Source organism: Lactuca serriola, chromosome 4 (genome assembly GCF_051521515.1).
Source record: "Lactuca serriola cultivar US96UC23 chromosome 4, Lser_US96UC23_V15, whole genome shotgun sequence".
In the NCBI taxonomy this organism is placed as follows: Eukaryota; Viridiplantae; Streptophyta; class Magnoliopsida; order Asterales; family Asteraceae; genus Lactuca; species Lactuca serriola.
The window spans coordinates 72,589,278-72,612,110 of NC_136411.1; the positions used below are offsets into that span (position 1 = coordinate 72,589,278).

The 22,833-nt window shown below is 29.3% G+C and overlaps 2 protein-coding genes across 2 annotated transcripts; one reads left to right on the top strand and one right to left on the bottom strand.

Moving 5' to 3' along the window:
- The first annotated feature begins 4,209 nt into the window (after nt 1-4,209).
- LOC145101865 (ethylene-responsive transcription factor 1-like) lies at nt 4,210-5,034 on the top strand. Its single transcript, XM_079039153.1, has one exon. The coding sequence runs from the start codon at nt 4,321-4,323 to the stop codon at nt 4,921-4,923; it is 603 nt and encodes a 200-aa protein (XP_078895279.1). The 5' UTR covers nt 4,210-4,320; the 3' UTR covers nt 4,924-5,034.
- Nucleotides 5,035-17,071: 12,037 nt separating this feature from the next.
- CNX2 (cofactor of nitrate reductase and xanthine dehydrogenase 2) lies at nt 17,072-19,812 on the bottom strand. Its single transcript, XM_079039154.1, has 7 exons — nt 19,395-19,812; nt 18,364-18,972; nt 18,128-18,295; nt 17,829-18,020; nt 17,648-17,716; nt 17,469-17,571; nt 17,072-17,345 (listed from the first exon to the last, which is right to left on the bottom strand). The coding sequence occupies exons 1-6, from the start codon at nt 19,452-19,454 to the stop codon at nt 17,488-17,490; spliced, it is 1,182 nt and encodes a 393-aa protein (XP_078895280.1). The 5' UTR covers nt 19,455-19,812; the 3' UTR covers nt 17,072-17,345; nt 17,469-17,487.
- Nucleotides 19,813-22,833: the final 3,021 nt, after the last annotated feature.

Below are 22,833 nucleotides of genomic sequence, written 5' to 3' on the forward strand. Positions count from 1 at the left end.
AGAATTACTTTCCAAATCCAACAAATCCACTACAAACATCTGCATAGGTTACCCGTATCAAAATTCAAAAGTATTAATAACAATATTTTGTTTAATAAAAAGTAATAGGAATAATTCAAAAGTGTTAATCAAAATTCAAAAGTATTAATCCAAAAAACATGTCCTATTACTTTTTATTAAACAAGATATTGTAATTAATATTTTTGAATTTTGATATGGGCTACCTATGTAGATGTTTGTAGTGGATCTGTTGAATTTGAAAAATAATCCATCCACCTTAAACATTTTTATATACAAAGTGAGAAATCCTTCTAGCTTAAACTATTTATAAATAATTTTACAAATATGTAACTTCTTTTAAATTGTTACGTATTATTATTCTGAATTGAAAACAATAACAACAAATGTGAAATGACCATAACAAAGTAAAAATATACAAGCAAACATTTATGATTTCAATGCTAAAAGCATCAACATCTCCTCCACATTCACCCTTAAACAATGTCATTAATATTATTTTTTTTTCACTTAAATTCATTTATATGTATTAGTAATAATATTAATACTAACAAGTTCAAAAAATAGTATTCTTATTTATATTTCTTTAATAATAATAATAATAATAATAATAATAATAATAATAATAATAATAATAATAATGGTTCTGTTTGTAGAAAAGTCCTAATATTTTTGTTTACAGAAAAATCCTAATATTTTTTGTTTACAGAAAAGTCCCAATATTTTGGATTAGTTTACGAAATAGTCCCAAATTAATTTGGTACCGGTTTTAACCGGTCAAAAAGGGTCAAACTGTAAATTTTTGCCGGTTTTCGGGACTTTTTCGTTCAAAAAAAAAATCTTAGGACTAAAGTGTAACTTTTCCGTAAATATTGGGACTTTTATGAAGATTTCCCAATACAAATAACAGCTTCAACTTTCAGTTTTCCGATTCAGGCAATTTTGACCGTGCCTCGAGTCAAATGACTTAAGCCTTTTTCATCCTTGAAAGTTGTTTAAAGAATTCCGATTTAATTTCGTAATGGTTTTTGTAAAGATTATCTCAGTTATTTATAACATCTACCACCTAATATCATTTGACGTATCTTGACCTTTCTTATATTTATTAGTTTTTACAATTGCCTAACACACCCATTTGTATCATCTATACACATAGACCTTGAATCTTTTACAAACATAAAACGTATAGTATTTATAAACCTTTCAAAAATTACATTTTATCCTGAAATATTTTGATAATATTAAGCATTCATCTTTCTTAAAAGGAAAAGGTATATATTTAAGGTTTTAAAAATCGGATTGTAAATCGAACTGACCGTCTTACCGGTTCGATGGTTTAATTGGTCTAACCGGTTGGACCGGTCTCAAAAACCGGATGATGTCATAATTACATTATTATTAATTTTAATTATATAAAAATTAAAAAAAAATGAAAAATTCTCGGTTTTTACCGGTTTTACAAATTCAACCGGATTGGTTTTTATCAGTTCGACCGGTTTTCACCGTTTTATACCAGTTCACATAACGAGTGGTTTTTTGGCCTCTAAGAACCGGTTTCGGGACCGGTTCCCAGTTGAATCAGCCTGTCTGGTCCAGATTTCAAAATTATTATAGAATCATAACTTTGCTTGCTTATATTAAACTATTCTTAAATATTAACAATATATAACGTATTGAGCATAAAATAGTAACTCCAAATGAGAAGTACATATCCAGTGTTCTAAGAAGCATCGTCTGCAATTTGGATATATCATTATTCATTAACTGAAAAACCAAACGTGGGACTTTGTACTAATTTGAATATTGACTTCAAACTAGTCAAACATGTTTTTTTTTTAATCTGAAATTACGTACAAGCCCATGTCTTTTTGGCCATTGAAATCTGATCTGACGGCTGTAAAAGCAGTACTTTAGTATTTTTTCAGTGTGCTGACGATGGAATATGACTATGATGCCCCTGATTTGGCGAAAGTTCATTGAACACAAAAACGCAATAAAAGAGAGTGAGGGCATTTACGTAATACACCAGCACGAAATGTTTTTCTTTTTCTAACGTGGGGTTGTTGTAGCCGCCTAGCGAACATTCTTGAGAAAATTTAATTAATTACTATTAGAGTTTTACGCTATAGATGTAATTTTTTATTTTGATACTTTTAACCTTAATTTCAATCTTAGGAAATATGAAATTAAAGGTAACCAATTTTACTCCAACTTGGAAATGATTGGTGTTAAAATGTAATGATTATAAACTTCATTTTCTATTTTTTACCTATTTGTCCTCTTTTATGACAAACGGATAACATTATGGGCGCCTTAAAAACATATTTGTGCCAAAAAACAACTTTGAAAAAAACATATTGTATTGCAATTATGTAGTGAATGGACATATGTCCTTCCAAAGGTTAAATATCCTTATCTGATCATCTGACTTCTTGCTAACATCACAATCAAGTTGAGTACGTATACTCATACCAAAATTCTTTTGACTGATTTTTTTACTACACAAGCTATTAAGAAGTGAGCTTGATGTAGTGCGATGATGTGGTATCGATCAGTGTTAATGTTGTAGCATGCAGATGTGTCTAAGAAGAGATAAAACGTAACTTAGATGGAACCATTAGTCGATACAAAGCATGCTTAGTTATAACAGAGTTGTTGCATAGTGCTTAAGTTGATTGTTTTTAGACATTTAGTCGAGTAGTTAAGCCTACTATCATGTTTCTTGGATTGCTAATTTGTCAAATTGATGCTAATAAGTAATAATGTCTTCTTGAATAAGTAATGATGTTGATGAAGTAGTTTATATGGAGCGTCCATCTTGATTAATGGACATTGGCAGCTTGTATCATGTTTTCCTTTTTAATTAAGAAGGTGAACTTTGTTTGGTTATTGTATTTAAAATGTTCCCCTTAAACCATTTTGAAGGTTGCTGGTTTGTCACTTTACGCAAAATAGACTTAGTATCAAGATCGTTTGGTTTGTGTTGTTGCATGTAAACTCCAAATTCCATCTTTGCTTGTTATTTTTCTTCTTGGTAGCTTTTTATTATTGTAATAATAATTGTTGTTGTTAACAAAAAAAAAAACACTTGGCTAACCTGTTTACATTATTTGTTATAAATATTGTGGTACTTGAAGGTAACAACTACATTATCTCTCACCACTAATCTGCGTACAAATTCAGTAATTCTAATCTCACAAAAGCTTCTGGTTTGCTAGCCAGAATGTCTTAATCGACTAGATTTGACTAGGTAGTTTGTCTCAGTGTTAATAAATTTAGTGCATTTATGGGAGCTAGTTTCAGTCAATTCAATTTAGTTTCATGGATATTTGATTATATTGACATCTCAGTATGCTTTAAGCTTTCAGTGTAACAAAAAAAAATCCAAGTGAGGAGATGATAAGATACTAGCATTCCTTAAATAAGAAACTTGTCCGAAAATTAACTATAATCAGTTTTTCCTGTTTTGGTCAAAAGGGATAATTCTTGCAAGTAAAGGCAGGATATACAATGACTATATAATTAATGAATTAAACAGCACTTATGATAAGATGACATATAAATATTTTACATAAACGTTTTATTTGAAAAAGCGGTTGAAGAGAAAAATGAATATGTTTTTAATAATGATAACTCAAATTTATAACATAATCGAACAAAGAAATTAATAATTACATGCTCATATTTTCACCATTATATATAGTAATTAGATCATTTTTAGTACAGCTTAATTTGAATTTAATTACAAACATAAATAGTTTTTTGAGACATGAGAAGTTGAGAACTAGAAAATATAATATTAATAATTAATGTAACTGATATAATTATAAAATATGAATGTATGGTCAATAACTCATTCAAATATGAAACTGTGAATACCAAAGTACAGTTAATTACAATGTACCAATTCTATCAAACTTTAGTTAATATTTTAAAAAGGGCAACCAACCACCATGCATTAAAAAACTATGATTATGCGATCAATAACTGTATTCTAATTAATTTAATTTAAAACAGAAACCGTCTTTCCATAATTATTTTAATCAACCCCACGTGTTATAAAGAGGCAATTTGCACTTAGATCGCATAGTTGCATGGCTGATGAAACTTCATGGCAATTCATATAGATAATTACTTATGAATATAAAACAACTTTACTTAAAATTCCTCGCATATATATACATACATCTTATATCTATCTCCCCATCTACCAAAATTTCAACGATAATTCCCATCAAAATCACAAGCGAAATTCAAATTCAAAACCTCACCATCAATAACCTACTTTAAAAATCACAGAACATGTATCAAGAAACATTCATGTCGGAATCTGATCTCTCTTTTCTTGATTCAATCCAACACCACCTTCTCTACGATTCCCAGATCTCCAATCTTTTTCCCGAGACGAGCAGTGGATCATCTGGCAGCAGTGCAACACTAGGGGACGTGGTGGCTTCCGGTGGGTTCGACCTGCCGGTGGTGAAGCTCGAGACATCAGAAGAAAATCAAGAAATGGAAAAGCAAGAAGTTGAGGCAGGACGTGAGACTCACGCGCCTCAGGAGTTCAGGAAGTTTCGGGGTGTGAGGCGGCGGCCATGGGGGAAGTATGCGGCGGAGATAAGGGATCCGGCGAAACGTGGGGCGAGGGTGTGGCTTGGGACTTATGAAACTCCGGAGGATGCAGCCGTGGCTTATGATCAAGCAGCTTATAAGATTCGTGGCTCTCGCGCTTTGTTGAACTTCCCGCACCTGATTGGAACAAACATGGCAGAGCCAGTGAGGGTAACTCAACGTCGGAAGTCAGTGATGGAGGCTGGGTCGCCACCATCATCTTCGTCGGAAGACGGAGGCATAAAGAGATCAAGGAAAAGTGGTACAGTGGATGATTACTATCTGCCATACTAAGATAAATTATTTGCATCCATTCATGTGATTAATTTTTTCCATTCTTTTAATTAAGAAGCTCAATTTATTTCTTCTTTCAAATTTAATTAATCAATTTGCATTTTTCTAAAATGAATGTAATTACTTTTTGGTTTTTATAATTTGTGTAAAAAATATAAGTCAGTTCGAATTCAGAACTTCATAAGTGAACAACATTCTTACATTCATTAGATTTGTGACGTGCTGATGAATTCCGCAACAAGTATATTATTAATTTCAATATATAACCGATAAATTAAATCATTTAGCCAGTAGTTGAATATAAAATACTAGTTTATAACCCGTGGGAACCGAAATTAATTAAATTTTTATTTTAAATAAATTGTTAATTTAACAGATATACGAAATTATAATCGTTGATTCAAATAAATATGTAAAATTAATTTTTAATATATATTACACATTTTTTATTTGTGGATTAATGAAAACATTAATATAAAATTTAAAATTTAAAATAGAGAATAAATGCATTGACAAATAGCATCACATTAATGAGGATGTCTAAAAAATTTAAAATAGAGAACTAATATATTGACAAGTGGCAACACATTAATTAAAAGGTCTAATATGATGACACATGGCAAAAGAACTACTCTTTTATTAGTATAGGGATAATTATAAATTTAAATACAGAATATTGTCAATCTTCAATGGTCAATGTCGTTTGCAATTTTGCATTGTTCTTGCTTATGTCTTACTTTTTCTTCGAGTAGTCACGGCAGCAAATTGCCAATTAGAAGGATAGTTATTAAGTTTCTTTGGAAATCATTCACAAGTTTAATCGAAACTTGTATTTATGTTAATGCATTTCTGGCTATTTTATTTTAAAGTTTTCTTTCTAGATTTATCTTTATTAAATATATGTTTAATTGGATATAATCTTTAGAAGTGTATATTATCTTTTAAATAAGTTGATTTCTCTAATTAGAGTTATACATTCATATTAATATTAGGCTTTTAATTTAGATGATTATAAATAAAACAACTATCATGGAATTATGAAGAGTTAGAGTTTTATTAATAAAAAATCTGCATTCTATTTATTTTATTCGTTTTGATTGTAATTATCATCCGATCCAATCATCTGGGTATCACTTAGTGTCAGAGCAAGTGTATGCATTGCTGAAAAAATGCTTCATGGGTGTGGAGTACTTCATGGTGTTGGTCAATGTCGAGATGATGAGTGTATGCAAATGTATGCATCAGAGTCAATCTACGTAATCCACATGATATTGATATTAGCGTGACATACTCACCTGATAATTATCCCTTAAAAGTATATCCCCCTCCGATTAGGACAAGGAGAATGAAGACAGTACCGATCTATTTTGTGACATCGAGTCCGTTTATGATATGGACCTCGTCTACGACACTACTGATGAATGTGAAGTTGTTAAAGAAGGGTTGAAGATTAAATATCATCTCTAAAGATCGTCATTATGGAAACTAGTGACTATAATGTACACTACATGTTTTCGAGCTTTTGCATTTTTCTACAAACATGATTTTCTCGTTGAGGTTACTCAACAAATCAAACGTAAAACAACCTGTGGGTACATCGGTGAAATCTTTGATAATCGTGAATGTTGTCCTAGTTGGTACATTCATACTCGTTCTAAAGTGTGAGAGTTGGAAATAATGAGTGAGAGGTATTAGAGATAGAGATTTTATGCGAGTCAAAAGAGGAGAAGGATGCAAGGTATTTCAATGACAACCGAAAGATTTACTTTTATTAAAGAATATTTAATTGTTTTTTTTCATTAAGATTTATCTTTATCGGAGTTTATTTCATAATTGAACAAAATCTTTAAAATGTATATCATCTCTTAAATTTTATGATTTCTACTTAATTAATAGTCATATTATGGTTTTTAAATTATTATAAATAAAATAGTCATCATAAAATTACTAGGAGATGAATTTTATTAATAAAAAAAATTGTATTGGACTTAATTTTGAGATTATTTGTGTTTGTGTTGATTGTAATTAGTTTTAATATGATCGTTTGAACGACATCAGATACGCAAAGATGATATTAATGGTCCTTTACTATGAAGATATAAATTTAATAGGTGTTTTTGAATTAATCCTTCATCATTTGAGGTAAGAATGATCCTATTTTATTGCTACAAGCATATATTATTGAAAATAAGGCTAACGCTTAGTTCCTGAGTTTAATAAAAGAAAAGAAAAAAAGAGAAAAGAAAGTTACGAGAGAAAAAGAAAGAGAAAGGAAAGGAAAACAAAATTTTCTTTCGTGTTTCCGAGTTGGAGAAAAGTGGAAGGAAAATGAATCATTTTGTTCTTTCTTTCCAAATCCTTCCAAATCGGAAGGAAAGCTATGAGGGAAAGTGATCCTCCCATTTCTCTCCACTTCCATCCTTTAATGAAACTCAGAAATACTAATTTGTTTTATTTTCTTCTTATTTCTACTAATTTCTTTTCTTTTCTCTGATTAAGTTGAACTCAAGAACAGGGTGTAAGGGATATGATTTTTTTTTACCAATATAAAAAAGTGCCACGTCACATCAACTTTTATAGTTTTTATAATTTTCACCTATAGACTATGGTTTATCAATGAGTGTTTTTTTTTATTATTTTTTTATTTTATAATTTCAATAAAAAATAAGAACTTTTGTAAAAATCATACTAAAATTAAAAATTACATTTTAGAAATCCTAAAAAAAACATGAGATTAAAAATTACATTAAAAAAACTAGAAAAAATAGAAAAAAGCATAACATCGAAATTTCATTTGCGGTTTAGCTTATATTTTTCGTGAATCGACTGCTTCATCGCTTTAGCCGCCTCTTGATCTTCCGGGTCGAGGTGTCTCACATCTTGCATTAAAAACGAATATTCTGTAAGTCGGATGGTTTCAGTCATATGCCTCTCCAAAGTTGAATTAAATTGTGCTATTTGTGCCATCATTTTCTCCGATTTAACCGACCTCTTGGTTCTGACTGACGAATTTGAAAATGTCGTTTTCCCTTTTCCTTTTCCTCAAGCTTTTATTTTGTCCTTTCCCAATGAGGAGGAGGCGGGCGTATTTCTTCGATGTCGTCATTATCATCATTAAGATTAATGCTTACGTGATCATCCGATGAGACTTGGTGTGAGCTCGAATATGAAGATGTTCGGCTTCTTTTTGGCAGATTAGCAATATCTTCATGTGTTGCAAGTTCCCTACACCTAATGCTTCTTTTTACAACTTCCTACATATGAATAAACCTAAAATGCTTAAGCATATCATCATGGAATGTAGCATGTGTTTTTTTTTCAACAAACTCGCTTCAGTTTCTCGGCTAGCCCATTGTTTTTCAAAGTTTGTGTACATTTCATTCCAATGTGTCACGAGTTTGTTCATAAGATTCCATTTCAAGTTACATTGATCGGATGTCCGATAATCTAGATCTCGACCCATTCCCTTACAAAATCGCTCTGTGATATGTAACCAAAATTGATCATGATTTTGACCATTTTCCGTGCCACCATCTTCGGATATGTTTACCCATGCCTTTGCTAACTCAATTTCTTCCTTTTTTGTGTCCATCTTCTCGGATCGGCCTTCCCTTTCTTTTGTTGTTGAGGTTGTTGTTTTTGTTTTTCGTGTTCGGAATCAGAAACAATTTTGGTTGAAGGTGTGAAAGACGGTTGTGATGGAAATTGGGTTTGGGATTGAGATTGGAATTGGAATTGTTGTGGCATTTGAAACTTTGAATAATAGCTAGGAACACCACCCATTTGTGGACAGTAAGGTGGTGGTGAAGTTTGAATTACTTAATTTTTAACACGTTTTTTTTTTATTCTGTCATATTTTTGTGGCATTTCAACACGTTTTTTCTTTTTATTCTGCCCTATTTTTAAAATATCATAACTCATTTATATGAAGTTTGAATTACTTAATTTTTTTTCGAGCATGTAATTTGCTATGTATACTTCAGGCTAGACTATAAAAAATATCATATTTTGGTTAAATATTAAATAAGATACTGGCCCGGAAAAACAACCTATCAATGCATTATTTTTTCAATTTTTTTATATACGAAAGTTTAATTGTTTTTATACGACTTTTACATTTTATTGAATGTTAACAACCTTTTTGTTTTGTGTGTTATATAGAGATTGAAACAATGTTTTAAAAACCGGTTTTTTAATTGAACTGGTATGGTGATTGGTTTCCGGTTTAACCGGTTCAACCGCCGGGTGAACCGGTTTCTATATTTTTTTTCATGTTTTTTTTTCTATTTTTCCTACACATACATACATATACAAATTACGAATTTGATTTTTATAAGCTCAAACATTAAAAATACATATAAAAATAAGTTGTAGATGAATCCAAAAATATATCAAAATAACACATAACCATAAGTTTTAGTGTTTTACATCAATCCATATACGTCAAAAAGAAAATAAAGTATAATACCGAAACGAAATGTAGTTTTTGAGGAATACAAACACATCAAATGAATTTATAACATTTACAATATGTTTTTATTTAGAGAAAACTATATAGATTTGAAAAAAATAACCAAAGTTTATTATGTAAATAGTTCTTTTTTCATGTGTTTTTATTCGATTCAACTGGTTCAACCGGTTTTTTAAAAACCGGCCGGTTCAATCCGGTTCAAAAATCAATGTAAAACCGGTGATAATTGAACCGCTCTCTCTCCTGATTCCCGGTCCAACCGGTTCAGCTGGCCGGTTCAAACCGGTTTTTAAAACATTGGATTGAAGAAGTTTTACACAATAACAAATGAATGGGAAACATGCTCCGATGGGTCTCAGATCACTGCTCTGATTCCGACAGGTAGTGTAATTTTTTTTTTTTATTATACGTTTCGGCTTAAAATACGAATGCCACCACTAATTTAGATTTGTTAAGAAAAAGTTTTTGGATGACATCCCTACTAAACCATTATTTGTCCCCTTTGGTTGGCCAATAAGTCGTTATTTACAACGACATATAATAATAGAGTGAATTACAATCGCTAGTTGAAAAAATTATTGTTATTATAAATGATAATTTCTAATAAATAATGAATCTAATATTAATTTTAAAGTCTAAACCAATATGAACCATGAGTGTCGATTAATCAACCCAATAAAAAATCAATTATAAAACCCAATTTAATCAACCACAAATTTGATATGGTTTTATCAATTTTGGTTTCATATTTTCAAGTTCGGAAATCTTAAAGACATACTCCCTTCATCTTAATATTATTGTTTACAGAAAAAAAACATACAGATTAAGAAAAACATTAATTACCACTGACTTTATATAATAAAATGATAGTTTTGTCCTTACTTTACATTTAATGTTTCAATAAATGTTTAGTTGGTTAAGTAATAATGAGGGAGTATTTTTGTAAAAATATTATTTATTTCTAGAAACGAATTATTATTTTGAGACAAACAAAAAATGAAAGATGGACTGTAATTTTGGACACGGAAGGTTACTATTATTTACTTTTTCCATTGAAATCCTTCCTTCTCAACTATATGCAGAGTAAAGCCCCTCAACTATATGCATATTTGCACCTTAAATCCTTCCTTCTCACACTTTCTAATAATCAAATAACCCCTTTGGCCTTTGCCATAGGGATGGTTATACAAATTCCAAGGCAAGTCCTTTTCCTTTGTTCCTTTTCTTTTTGTCTATATCTTTTTACTTGTATTTTAATTATTGTTTTATATAACCGATAAAACACAACAACAAATTTTTTAAAGATTAGTTTGCATATTTTTCTTATAATATTAACTCATGGTTGCCAATTTGGTAAAAAACAAACACTACTTGTCAATTGCAAAATGCAAATTCTATCTATTTTGATATAATATCATATTATTCGCAGCCATCTACAAATCAAGATATACATAAAAATCATATCTTTGCTAATTTATCTTATGGTCGATAGATAAATGTTCAAATTTCAATGATTATCTTTGGTTATTTCTAAGAAAAAGTTAAAGTTTGATCTATTTTTTAGATAAGATCTAAACTAGTTTTATTTTATGATATCTTAACCTAATATGTAAAAGATCTGTTTGATATATATATATATATATATATATATATATATATATATATATATATATATATATATATATATATATCACATTCTTTTTCATTTTGACATTTGTTATTTTTTGGATTTTTTAAATTATTTAATATCCATTTTTTATTTTTATGTTTTTTTGTTTCTATTCAAATACAATCTATTAAATATCACATCATACTTATTAATATTACTAGGTTACAACCTGTGGTTCTCACAGGTAAAATATTTTTATAATTTTATTATTTAATAAGATTAAAGTTTTTTTTTAAAAAAATTGTATTGTTTGTTTAAAACTAATATATATATTTACTTAAATTTTGGATATACGTTATCTATGTAAAGAAATTTAAGTAATCTCATACAAGCAACATGCACATATCTTTCCATTTTCTCAAATATATTTGCAAATCAGAAGTAGTGAGAGCCAACAAAACTAATTAAAAAATAAGTAAAAACTATGGTAAATCCACACTCCATATGTACTTATAGTTAATATTTAAACTTGCAACATCAACGATGGTGGATGTATGCTCTATATGTACTTATTTAGAGAAAATAAAAATAAAGTACTACTTAATAATAACAATCACATATTTACAAAAAGCCCACTTTTTTAGAAGTAGTAGCTAAATTCAAACATGTCTATGTTTTGGTTGCCATAACACTAAATAAAAAAGAAAATACTCTTTCCATGTCTATTGATTAACTAAAACTTTAAAGAATGTAATTTCATGCATAAAAAGATAAAATATAACGATATTTTGAACCGATAAAAATATAATCTCAAACAACGTTTATTAAGACATGAAAATTTTAACTGCTTAAAGCTAAATCATCTAATTTATTTATCAAAATTACAAAGATAAACATTGTCTATCCGCATACTTTGACTTCTTATTATTATTGTTACAATATTACACTTTAAAATTTTGATCTTGCAATTTGACCATTTCATGCAAGTACATTGTGGTCCTACCATGATTTACTTAGATTCTCTAAATTTTGAGATCAACCACATATTTTTACTTTGGGTAAAATTTCATCCAAATTTTGAGATCAAACGTATGTTTTTACTTGATAACATTGGGTAAAATTTCATTCAAATTTTGAGATCAAATGTATATATTTACTTGATAGCATCGGGTAAACTTTCATCCTCTCTTACTTAATTAAGATATTCATTTTACATTAAGTCAAACTTGAGAGCAAGAACATTGATTGAGATTAACACTTAACTCAACCCTTACGGAATTTCTTGAGTTTTTTTCTCTATTTTTCTTTTGAAGGAGCACTTTAAAATGTTTTACCTCATAACTATAGCATGCACCTTTCTGACACTCATAAGACTTTTATGGATTCAAATAATATTTTGCAAGTTTTTCGATTTTTTGCAACCATATATTAGAATGAAATGGAATATTCTAGTTCTTATAAAGTGATTATATTTGTAAACATGGTGTAAAAAGGAAGTGATTTGTACGTAAGTAAAAGAATACATTTGTTGGCAGAAAGGAGGGCTCCACAGCAATTCCAATAATCTTTTGGATTCCATTTTGCCCCTGCAGTCAAATATATTTATTCATTTCTTTGTACTTAATAGTCATCTTACCTCAGGCAAATGGGATGCTACTTGGTCTAGAGACAAAGTCTGTCCATCAATGGTAATATACGTCCAGGCTTCAGAATATCATTCAATCCTAAACCTATAAAAAATATTCTCAAAACCTATTCAAAATTGAAATAAAATTATAATCCATTTTGGTTTTCATTTCGGGTGGTCAAAAGTGCATGTAGCTAATCCAAATCCTAACCAGGTAACTCAAAGTGGGTCTTTAACCATAAAAAATGTAAGAAATAGTAATGTACTTTCTATTTAAAGAACATTATTATAAAAAGATAGATATTTCAAACTATAACATTGTAACAGGAAAAAATAAAAATTAAGATGCTATCAAAAAGTCAAACATAGCAGCCTATCCAAATTTAACCATGTTCAGTATCTCAAACTGTTTAAAATTTACAATGTATCTTCATGCTCTTGTATAAAATATCACATATTTGATATGTTTTACAATGTATCTTAAAACTATACATAACACACATAACTAATTTCATATGTGCAATCTACTATACATAATTGTTTTCAAATTATATATATAATTAATTAATATGAACGATCACACATACATTTTCACCTTAATTATGAAACTTCCTTTTATAGTCATGTCTAGAAACAAAAAACTAAAACATGATTCCAAATTATAAAAAATAAAAATTTGACACCCAGATACCTACATGCTAAATTCCAAACATGATTGTTATAAGGTAATACATTTATCTCTAAGCATAAATACACAATTACACAAAAAATAAATTTTAAGCATTAAAGCACAAGAGAACATAACTAATAGATAACATATACCTTTATTGCCCCATGAAAATTGGTTTGGCAGACAATTTGCCTGTCATATCATAATTAACCTAATCCTTGTTCTTTGAGTATACAAATTTCATTTAAAAGGATTTTGACAATGTCAAAATCCTAATAATAAAAGTTAGAAACACACATACCTTAAAACTGCCAAATACACATACCTTTTCACCATGTTCAACAACATATCCACTATAATCCTCACAAATTGATTAGGCAAGTGATCTCTATCAAGCAGAAAAACGAAACTACAAAATTGATGTAAGCATACTTATAGAATTTCCTTTTTCTGGTGATGTTCTTAGACCTAGCACTACACATGAGACCAAAGATATTTCATTGAGAAAAAGTACTTTGATTTCCATCAAAAGATTTAAAGTTTCAGATATATATATATATATATATATATATATATATATATATATATATATATATATATATATATATCAAAACACCATTAATAAAATTTAGAAATGTGTTAATATAATGATAGAAGATGATAGAAGATGAAAATTAGTTATTAAAACGAAAAATGTGATCATACCTTACACATGGTTGGAGTTATATTCTGGAATATTCTGGAATGGGCTTAGTAAACAGCAATAAACAAAAAAAAAACGTAAAATCTACAAAATCGAAATCGACCTTTAATAAATCGTTTGTACTGTGGATGGAATGGAGGATCGATTCGGAGACCATCACATAGTCGTTAATAACCCTCAGGAAAACTTGAGCCATATCAATTCTATGGCAGATAAGAGAAGGAATGGGATAGAGAGGTGTATTCGTAATCCATAAAAAGTTGCAACATGTAGGTTTCAAATTTTGGATAAGATTTGGTTGTTGATTTCTTGAGATGTAGACAGAAATCCATTTCAATATATCCCTAATTTTATGCTGAGAACTTTAAAATCAGAAACCAAATCACATAGAGGAACAGGAACATGATAAGAGGGCATGTTGGCGATCTAATCGAAGAAAATGAACAAAGTTTCCAAAACAAAGGAGAGATTTAGGGAATAAACGGATGCGACGTAGGAATAAAGATATTTTGGGTTTTAAAAGTTGAGGGGCAAATCAGGTAGTTTACTTTGAAATTTCTTTATGTCAGAAGATGCCACATAGGATTAAAAGGTTTGTTTTATTAGAATAAGGATTAATATCTTAATTAATGTAGATATTAAGTTTCCACTTATGAGTTCTTATATTTATATATAGCTAATCAATCTAAAGATTGCTTTACATATAATCTTTTTAGTTATTTTTTCAAAAATATCACTTTGCATGCATACATACAACAACATACATAAATGTATATATGAATGTTATGTATTATGTATATATGTTATTTATTGTGTTCTTTTTCGTTATCTAAACTAATAGGTTAAAAAAAACTAATCAGTAACAATATGTCCATATATTATTTATCTATCCTAATAAAATATCAATTTTATCACATGACAATTTTTCATTGAATTTGATATATGTTATTTTCTAAAAAATTTAGAAATAATTTTTTCCACTTGCTATTTTTATATTTTCTGTTTTTTATTCAAATTCCACCAATTAAATATCATCTTATATTAATTAATTTTATGAATATATTAATTAATGTGTATTAATGTACATAGTAACCTTCAATTTGTGAATTGTTATTTCTATAATATATTAATATTAATTAATGTATATTAATGATAATAACCTTTCATTTTTTGGATACGGCAAATAAGATTAAAAAAGAACCCAACCTAACAAGATGTTAGGCAAGGCTGAAAAAAAAAAGTACAACAAGAGTTCTTAGCAAATTACAAGCATAAAAAGAGAGAAACTACCCAATCCACCCATTTGATATCATTCTTTACCCCTTTATGTTTACACCAAAGAAATACTCATAGCGATAACATTATCAGCAACTTTAGTAGGAGATATATTGGCATTTTGGAATATCCTCACATTTCGAGCTTTCCATATCCACCAGAACATGCTATAACAAATGGCCATAAATAGTTTCCTTTTTTGGGGCAATGTCCCCAGGAGGCAGTAAAATCGAGAAGTTCACACGATTGAGCAAAGTGACGATCACTAATCCCGCACTACTGTAGAATCCATTTACGTGTGATACTAGCAACATGACACCTAACTAGAATGTGATCTGAATCCTCCACAGCTTCATTGCAATAACCACATACATCAGATCCAATGTGAATACCTCTTGATTTCAGGGCCATCGCTGAGGGAATACGCCCCATGCTAGCTCTCCAGATGAAATGAATGACCTTGATTGGGACCATTTTAAGCCATGAGACTCTAGAACCAAGAGGGCATGAGGGAGATGGATCAAGCTTGGATCTGATAAGATTTGTTGTGAATTTATCAATAGAAGCTAAATTACAGGTTCAAGAGTCAACCAAACTACTAGGGCAAAATGTAGTGATCACAGAAACGAGTTGAGACAAGGTGGGGGCTAATCCAACAACTTCAATATCCACGCTCCAATTCCATTCAAATCCATTGACTTTTTATGCGATCCGCCACTTTGCATTTTTTAATACTCTCTAAATGGTATAGATCATGAAATCTCATTTTGAGAGACTCGCAGCTTATCCATTCATCTAACCAGAATATGGTATTGTAACCCGATCTGACAACCTTCCATTTATGAATTTATATTAATTAATTGTATTAGTATTATATTAATTAAGACAAAATTACATAAATGGTCATTGTGGTTTACCAAGTGTTACAAACTCAATTATTGTTATTTATTTATTTTTTTTTGACAAACATGGTCATTGTGATTTTTAAAACTTGCATAAAATGTCTTTTTTGATCACACCGCTACTTTTGGTCTTTTTAGTTAGGTGGATCTGAGTTTTTGACCACGGGTAAACCATAATGACTTTTTTTTATGTAATTTTGTCTATATTTTATATTTATGAGTTTGTGGTTTTCCACCTATCTACTTTTTAAAATGTCTCTTTGATCTACTTCACTTAACTTTGTAAATATTACTTTCACCTTCTATTTTCTAAATTTTTGTGTTTATTTTTCATGGTATATATAATTTGGCTTTCTTTTATAACTTTTGTCCTTTAACCAAAAAACTATTTTTTTACATATTTATTTTTATATATGTAGATGTATACATTCAAGGTGATCAAATTTTGATGTGAATTCAAAACTTTCATTCGTTGATTTAAAAAAATTATTTTACTTGTTTTTTCTTTATGCACGTGTTGGTTTAAATTCAAGTTTGTTTATGTTTCGACTTAAACCTTTTTACATTTTCATCCTGAGTTTTATATACGTTTCCTACCGGATGAAAACATGTAAACCCGGTAAAAAGGCAAAAACAAAAGTTAAATCGGTTTAACTTGGTAAAAGAAAATTTATGTATTATTAATGCCCATTTTGTATATCCCAATTTAATTAGGCTTAACCTCGAATAGTTCAAACATATTCACCAGAAATATGCTCGAAAAAGGAAAGCTCAATTTGAGAGCTTCAATATCTTGAAAACATCTACGATATCCATAAAGTTACATAACTCAAGATTGATTTAAAAGCACCTAAGTATATCCACCAAAAGTAGAAGCACATTGACAAGTAGTTGGGGCTTAAAAACTTAATAAAGATCCAAGTTAAGGTCTTATATACTTTATAAAATAACAAGATAAAGTCATTCTCAAAGCGGTAAAAACACATATTGGTTACCAATATCAATATAAACACGAAATATCACGAACACAAGGAACAACTGCATGGCTACAGATGGTTTCATTACTATCTTGTACACTTCATGTGCTTATGATCCGTGTGTGTTTGATTTAGTATGTGAAGATGTTTATAAAAGCACTTCAATCTTTGAAACCATAATTTAGAACCTGAAAAAAGAAGTATCCAATCTTTTCATTAGACTCTTAACCATAAGTTCCATGTGTAAATCCCAAAACCCGCAAAAAAATTCACATCTGAAAAGATATTTGTTGGTTGAATAAGAAACTTACTGAAATGTAAAAATGGAAGTTAACCACCAATATGTATCATTGGTCTATTTGGTGTTTTTGCAATGTCAAACATTCCAGCATGAGACCCTTTCTTTCTCTTCACCTGAATATGCATCATTCGTACATGTCATAAAATAAATAAATAAATAATCACAAACAAAATAACATTTAAAACGTACAGCAGCCCCAATAATTTGTCTCAGCTCATTATCATCAGCACCTTCCCGGATAGGATCTCTTAAGCTAACCTGTAAATGAGTTTTGAATAAAAAAATGTTATTAAAAGTAACATAATTTGAAAAATCTACAAAATTAAAACAGTGAAAATTATGATACAAAAGATTCCAAACCAATATATACCTCTGAAGGGCCAAATAGGCATACTTTTAGGTTTCCATCAGCTAAAAGTCTCAACCTATTGCAACCTGAACAGAAGTGATCAGTCATTGAAGTGATGAAGGAAACTGTGCCTTGATGCCCTTCTACTGTAAAATTCTTTGCAGTTTCTGTTGGGTGATCTTGAATTCTTTTAATCCCTGTATATCGTTTACCCTGTTTTTATTTTATAATTATCAGCGACAAAAATTAAATGAAAAAAGAAAAAAAAAACATATACATAGGATCATATATGATATATGTATGCCTGAGTTGTACCTTACCACTATGTCCAGCATCTCAGCATAGGATACAAGTTTCTTGACATTCCAAACATTACCATCAAATGGCATGAACTCAATAAAACGTACATTAATCGGTTTCTCCTTTGTTAACTCTACAAAATCACAAATCTCATCATCATTGAATCCCCTCATCACAACACAGTTCACCTGATCAAAATAAACAATTCAAAAAATCAATACCCAAAAACTGAAAAAACCAATAAGATGCTGCATACCTTAACAGGGTTGTAGCCTAGGTCTACTGCTGTGTAAATTGACTCCATTACCCTTTCATGCCCTTTTCGCCTTGTCATGAATTCAAATTTTGCTGGAACCAGTGTGTCTAAGCTGATATTAAGCAGATTAAGGCCACATTCTTTTAGCTTTGGAAGCTTTCTTGCTAAAGTGAGCCCATTTGTAGTCATGGCAAGAGTTTTTAGACCTCTTAAGTTAGAAAGCTGTGAGCAGATTTCTTCAATGTCCTTTCGAATGCTGGGCTCCCCACCAGTCAACCGGATTTTGTTGACTCCAGAATGTACAAATAAACTTGCTAAACGTACAATCTCATTCTGTGACATAACCTTGGATCCAGGTGTCAGCTCCACGCCTTCAGCTGGCATACAATATTGGCAACGTAGGTTGCAGCGTTCTGTTAAGGAGATTCTTAAATAAGTGTGATGTCTTCCAAATGAATCAACCAACATATTTGAAATTGGATCATCTTCTGGGATCTTTTCAGGCATAGTTGCATACGTTCTTGTCCAAGAACTTTCCATATGATTTGTGGTAAGAAGCTTGCCATGATCAGATCCTAACTGGAAGTAGGATTTTATTCTAGATTTCGCCTGTTTATCGAAGGTAAATGAGTTAATTATCCTTTCGTGTATTGCAGCTTATCAAAGAATTGTTCAATTGTTCTTTGTTGTTTGGGAACTAATTAAAAAGGAGCAAGAAGAGGAATAAATATTGGACTATTGATCTTCACCGATGCATACCTTTCTTGATGATTTCAAAATTTTCTCAAAAGTTAAAGACGTAGAACAATTGTTCTACTTTTTCCCCTTTCTAATCGGGAAATGGTATGAAAATACTTAACCCTTCAACCCCTAAAGGGGAACGATAAATAACCCTCGCTGACACTACCAATTCTTTGTAATCAGCTCAATCACAAGTAATTCAAATTCAGGAATAGAAACATAAATTCAAAACTGAACTAACAATCCGTAGAGATAAGAAGAGATGGATAGAGTGAGAGAATGAAACTTACTGAATTCAATCTACTGAAACCGAGGTGCCAGTTAGAACATCCGGATAAATAGAACCGCATGTTTTTTTAATCCGGATTGATGATGAAAGCAAAACTTTGATTGTGAACCCTAAATTTTTGGGGACGTGTAGATATTCAGAAAATTGGAATCTGCCAAAGAAGAAAAGTAGAATTTGGCGTTTATGGTGGTGACATCCATCTGCATCTATGAATCCAATTTTGGTATAAAAAAAATAGTAAGTAAGGGGAGCTTGCTAGTGCCCGAAAGGACACCTCGTCATCGTGGAGTAAGATTTGACTGGTGTCATTTGGCCTACGTCTAGGGACGAAAGGTCGGCGGTTCGGTTTTTACAGGTGTACTACACGCCCGCAAGTTCTCCAAAGAAGATAGATTGACCTTACATAGATGATGAACCCATACTTCCGAAGGCGAATCCACATAGCCATAACAACATGTGTCCATGGACACCTCTAGGCTCTAGCAATCAATTTTAAGTAAAAATTGTATTTTCTTGTTTAACTTTATGTATTTTTCATTTTAATATTATGTTTCATTGCAAGTTTTTCGGTGCATGTTGTAACCTCACTAACAATAATGTTATTTCAAAAAGATATATACCAACATTTTAAAAGATGTTATTTCCCATACTTTTGAACACCAATCAAATCAAACACAATAATATTAGCATGGGGTGTTAATCTCAACGTAGGGTGTTACAATGATATAATTGCAACAAGACAAACCTATTTTATAATTTAGATCTTTAGATTATCAAGGTTCTTACACTTTATGTTACATCTCACATACTTTACGTCACATTCTACACGTTACATTTAACTTACCGACACATTAAATTTAACCTGTCGACACTTTACATTTAACCTACCGGCGATGACAAATAAATTACAAAAGGGAGGGGGGGAGATCATGATTATTAGTTTGAATATATACCAACATTTTAAAAAATGTCATTTTTTTAAACTAATTTATAAAAGTAATGAACTTTTGATTTTATTCATATTTAATAGTTTTTTATACACTATTATCAGTGAATTTATTTTTTATGTTAAAAAATAAGTTATTGCATATCATAAATGTATTTTTTGAAAATAAGTTCAATAATAAATTACATACACAAAAAAGAAAGCCATAAATTTAAATAAAAATAATTTTTGTTATCTCATAATTCATTTTCCTTTCTTAATCTTTCATTCTAATTTTATTAAAAAAATCTATTAATTTGTAAAATATTCACTTCTATAAAATTTTATGTGTTACTCTTTTTTTTAAACATTTTCTTATCTTGATAAAAAATAATCAAGCATTACAATGTGATTTATCAACAACCATAGTTATAATAATTGGAATTTGTTATGATGATCACTCAAAACATTATTTTTAGATGCAACTTCATTTTTTTTTTCAAATAATAATGTTAAGTGGATAGGATCGTCAAACACCTTCACAAAAATTTGAATGATATAAAAAATTTAAAAACAATATTTTTCTCTCTTAGAACATCAAACACCGGCCCTTGTTAAAATCTCAAAAGTTTAATGACATTTTTTTTCTCTTAGAACTTTGTGTCTCACTCAAATATTGATGCAGGTGTTTGATGTTCCTATCTACTTGACATTTTTATTTGTGAAAACTTGAAGAAGACTAAAGTTTCTAATAAAACTAGACTCGCATTTAATTGTTTAATTGATTTTGATTGGTAAAAGAAGGAGAATTTGTTAGAAATATTTATACACAAAGTTTTAAGAGAGAAAAAATAAATGTTAATAAATTAATTTTTAGAATAATTTTCATTCCTTTTGTTGTAAAATTTATAAATATTTATTTTTATAAAAACTTTTATTTATTGCTCAAATGTTTGTACAAGTGATTAATATTCATATCCACTTAATATTCTCACTTATTAAAGCTTGAAAATAATTGAAATTTCAATTAAAATAATTTTTGAATATTATCAAAATAATCTTCATTTATTATAATTATGGTGGATGATAAGTTGCATTTGAATGTTTAATTATTTCTTATCAAGATAAGAAATAGGTTTAAAATTAGATTTAGAAGATTGAAGTTTCTAATAAAACTAAGCTCATATTTAATTACTTACTTACTTTTGATCATTATACGAAGGAGACTAAAAGTGGACTTACAAAATAATTTGTTATAAATATTTATAACACACAATTTTAAGAGAGAAAACATAAGTATTAATAAATTAACTATTAGAATAATTTCCATTACTTTTTGTAATAAAATTTATAAATATTGATCAGTCAAATGTTTAATATTTCTATGATTCTATCCACTTTAACATTTTCCCTTGTTAAAGTTTGAAAATAATTGAAACTCAAAGTAAGATCATTTTTGAATGACTATCCGAGTAATTTTCATTTAATATAATTATGATAGATGGTAAATCCTATTTTAATGTTTAATTATTTATCATCAAAATAAGAAAGAAGTTTAAAATTAGTTTTACAAAATAAGTTTTTATTAAAAACATATATTTTACAAATCAATAGATTTTTTTATTAAAATAAAAAATGAAAGATTAATAAGGGATAATGATTTATGAGATTAACAAACTCTTAATTTTATTCACATTTAATATTTTTATATAATTCACTAGTGAATTTATTTATAAATTATTAGTAAATTTATTTTTAGTTATCAAAAAATATCATTATAACATTGCCATTATCAGTCATAATAATACTTTTTAAATGTATAAATAAATTCACTAATAAATTATGTAAAAAAATAATTAAATTAAAATTTTATTATCATTATAAGCATTTTTTTTAAAAATACTCTTTGATTTTGGAACTATTTTACAAGATAAAGTAGCTTGAAAAAGTTAAACCTCTTGATTTTTTCAAAAAACATGATCAAAATATTGATATCTTTTAAAAGTAATCGGTGAACGTAGGGGTGTTGATCGGGTAAAATTTTCGGGTTTCGGGTAATTGGGGTCGGGTAATTCGGGTTTTTCATATAAAAATTTTTACCCATTACCCTATCCAAATTAAATTCGGGTATGGGTAATTCGGGTAATGGGTCGGGTAAGGGTAATTCAGGTATTACCTGATTTTTAATTTTTTAATGGAACCTAAAAATAAATGTAATGAAATAAGTATGTCGTGCTAAACTTTGAACATTGAGATTTTTTACTCAATAATATTTGAGATATCAAGTATTCTTTCCAGACTTTCGATCTTGGGTTGAATTATTTAGTTTTTTTTCTCTTTTTCTCGTGGAACTTGATCATTGGTTGGGTTGTCAACTTCAATCGTCTCATCTTCTACTTCAATATAGTCATCCATTGGTGACAAACACCAACGAAGAGCGGACGAGGTACGAGGGTTTTTTGACGTGGGGAAAATAGAACGTGCCTCAACGAGGAAAATTGGGATTTGAGAATTG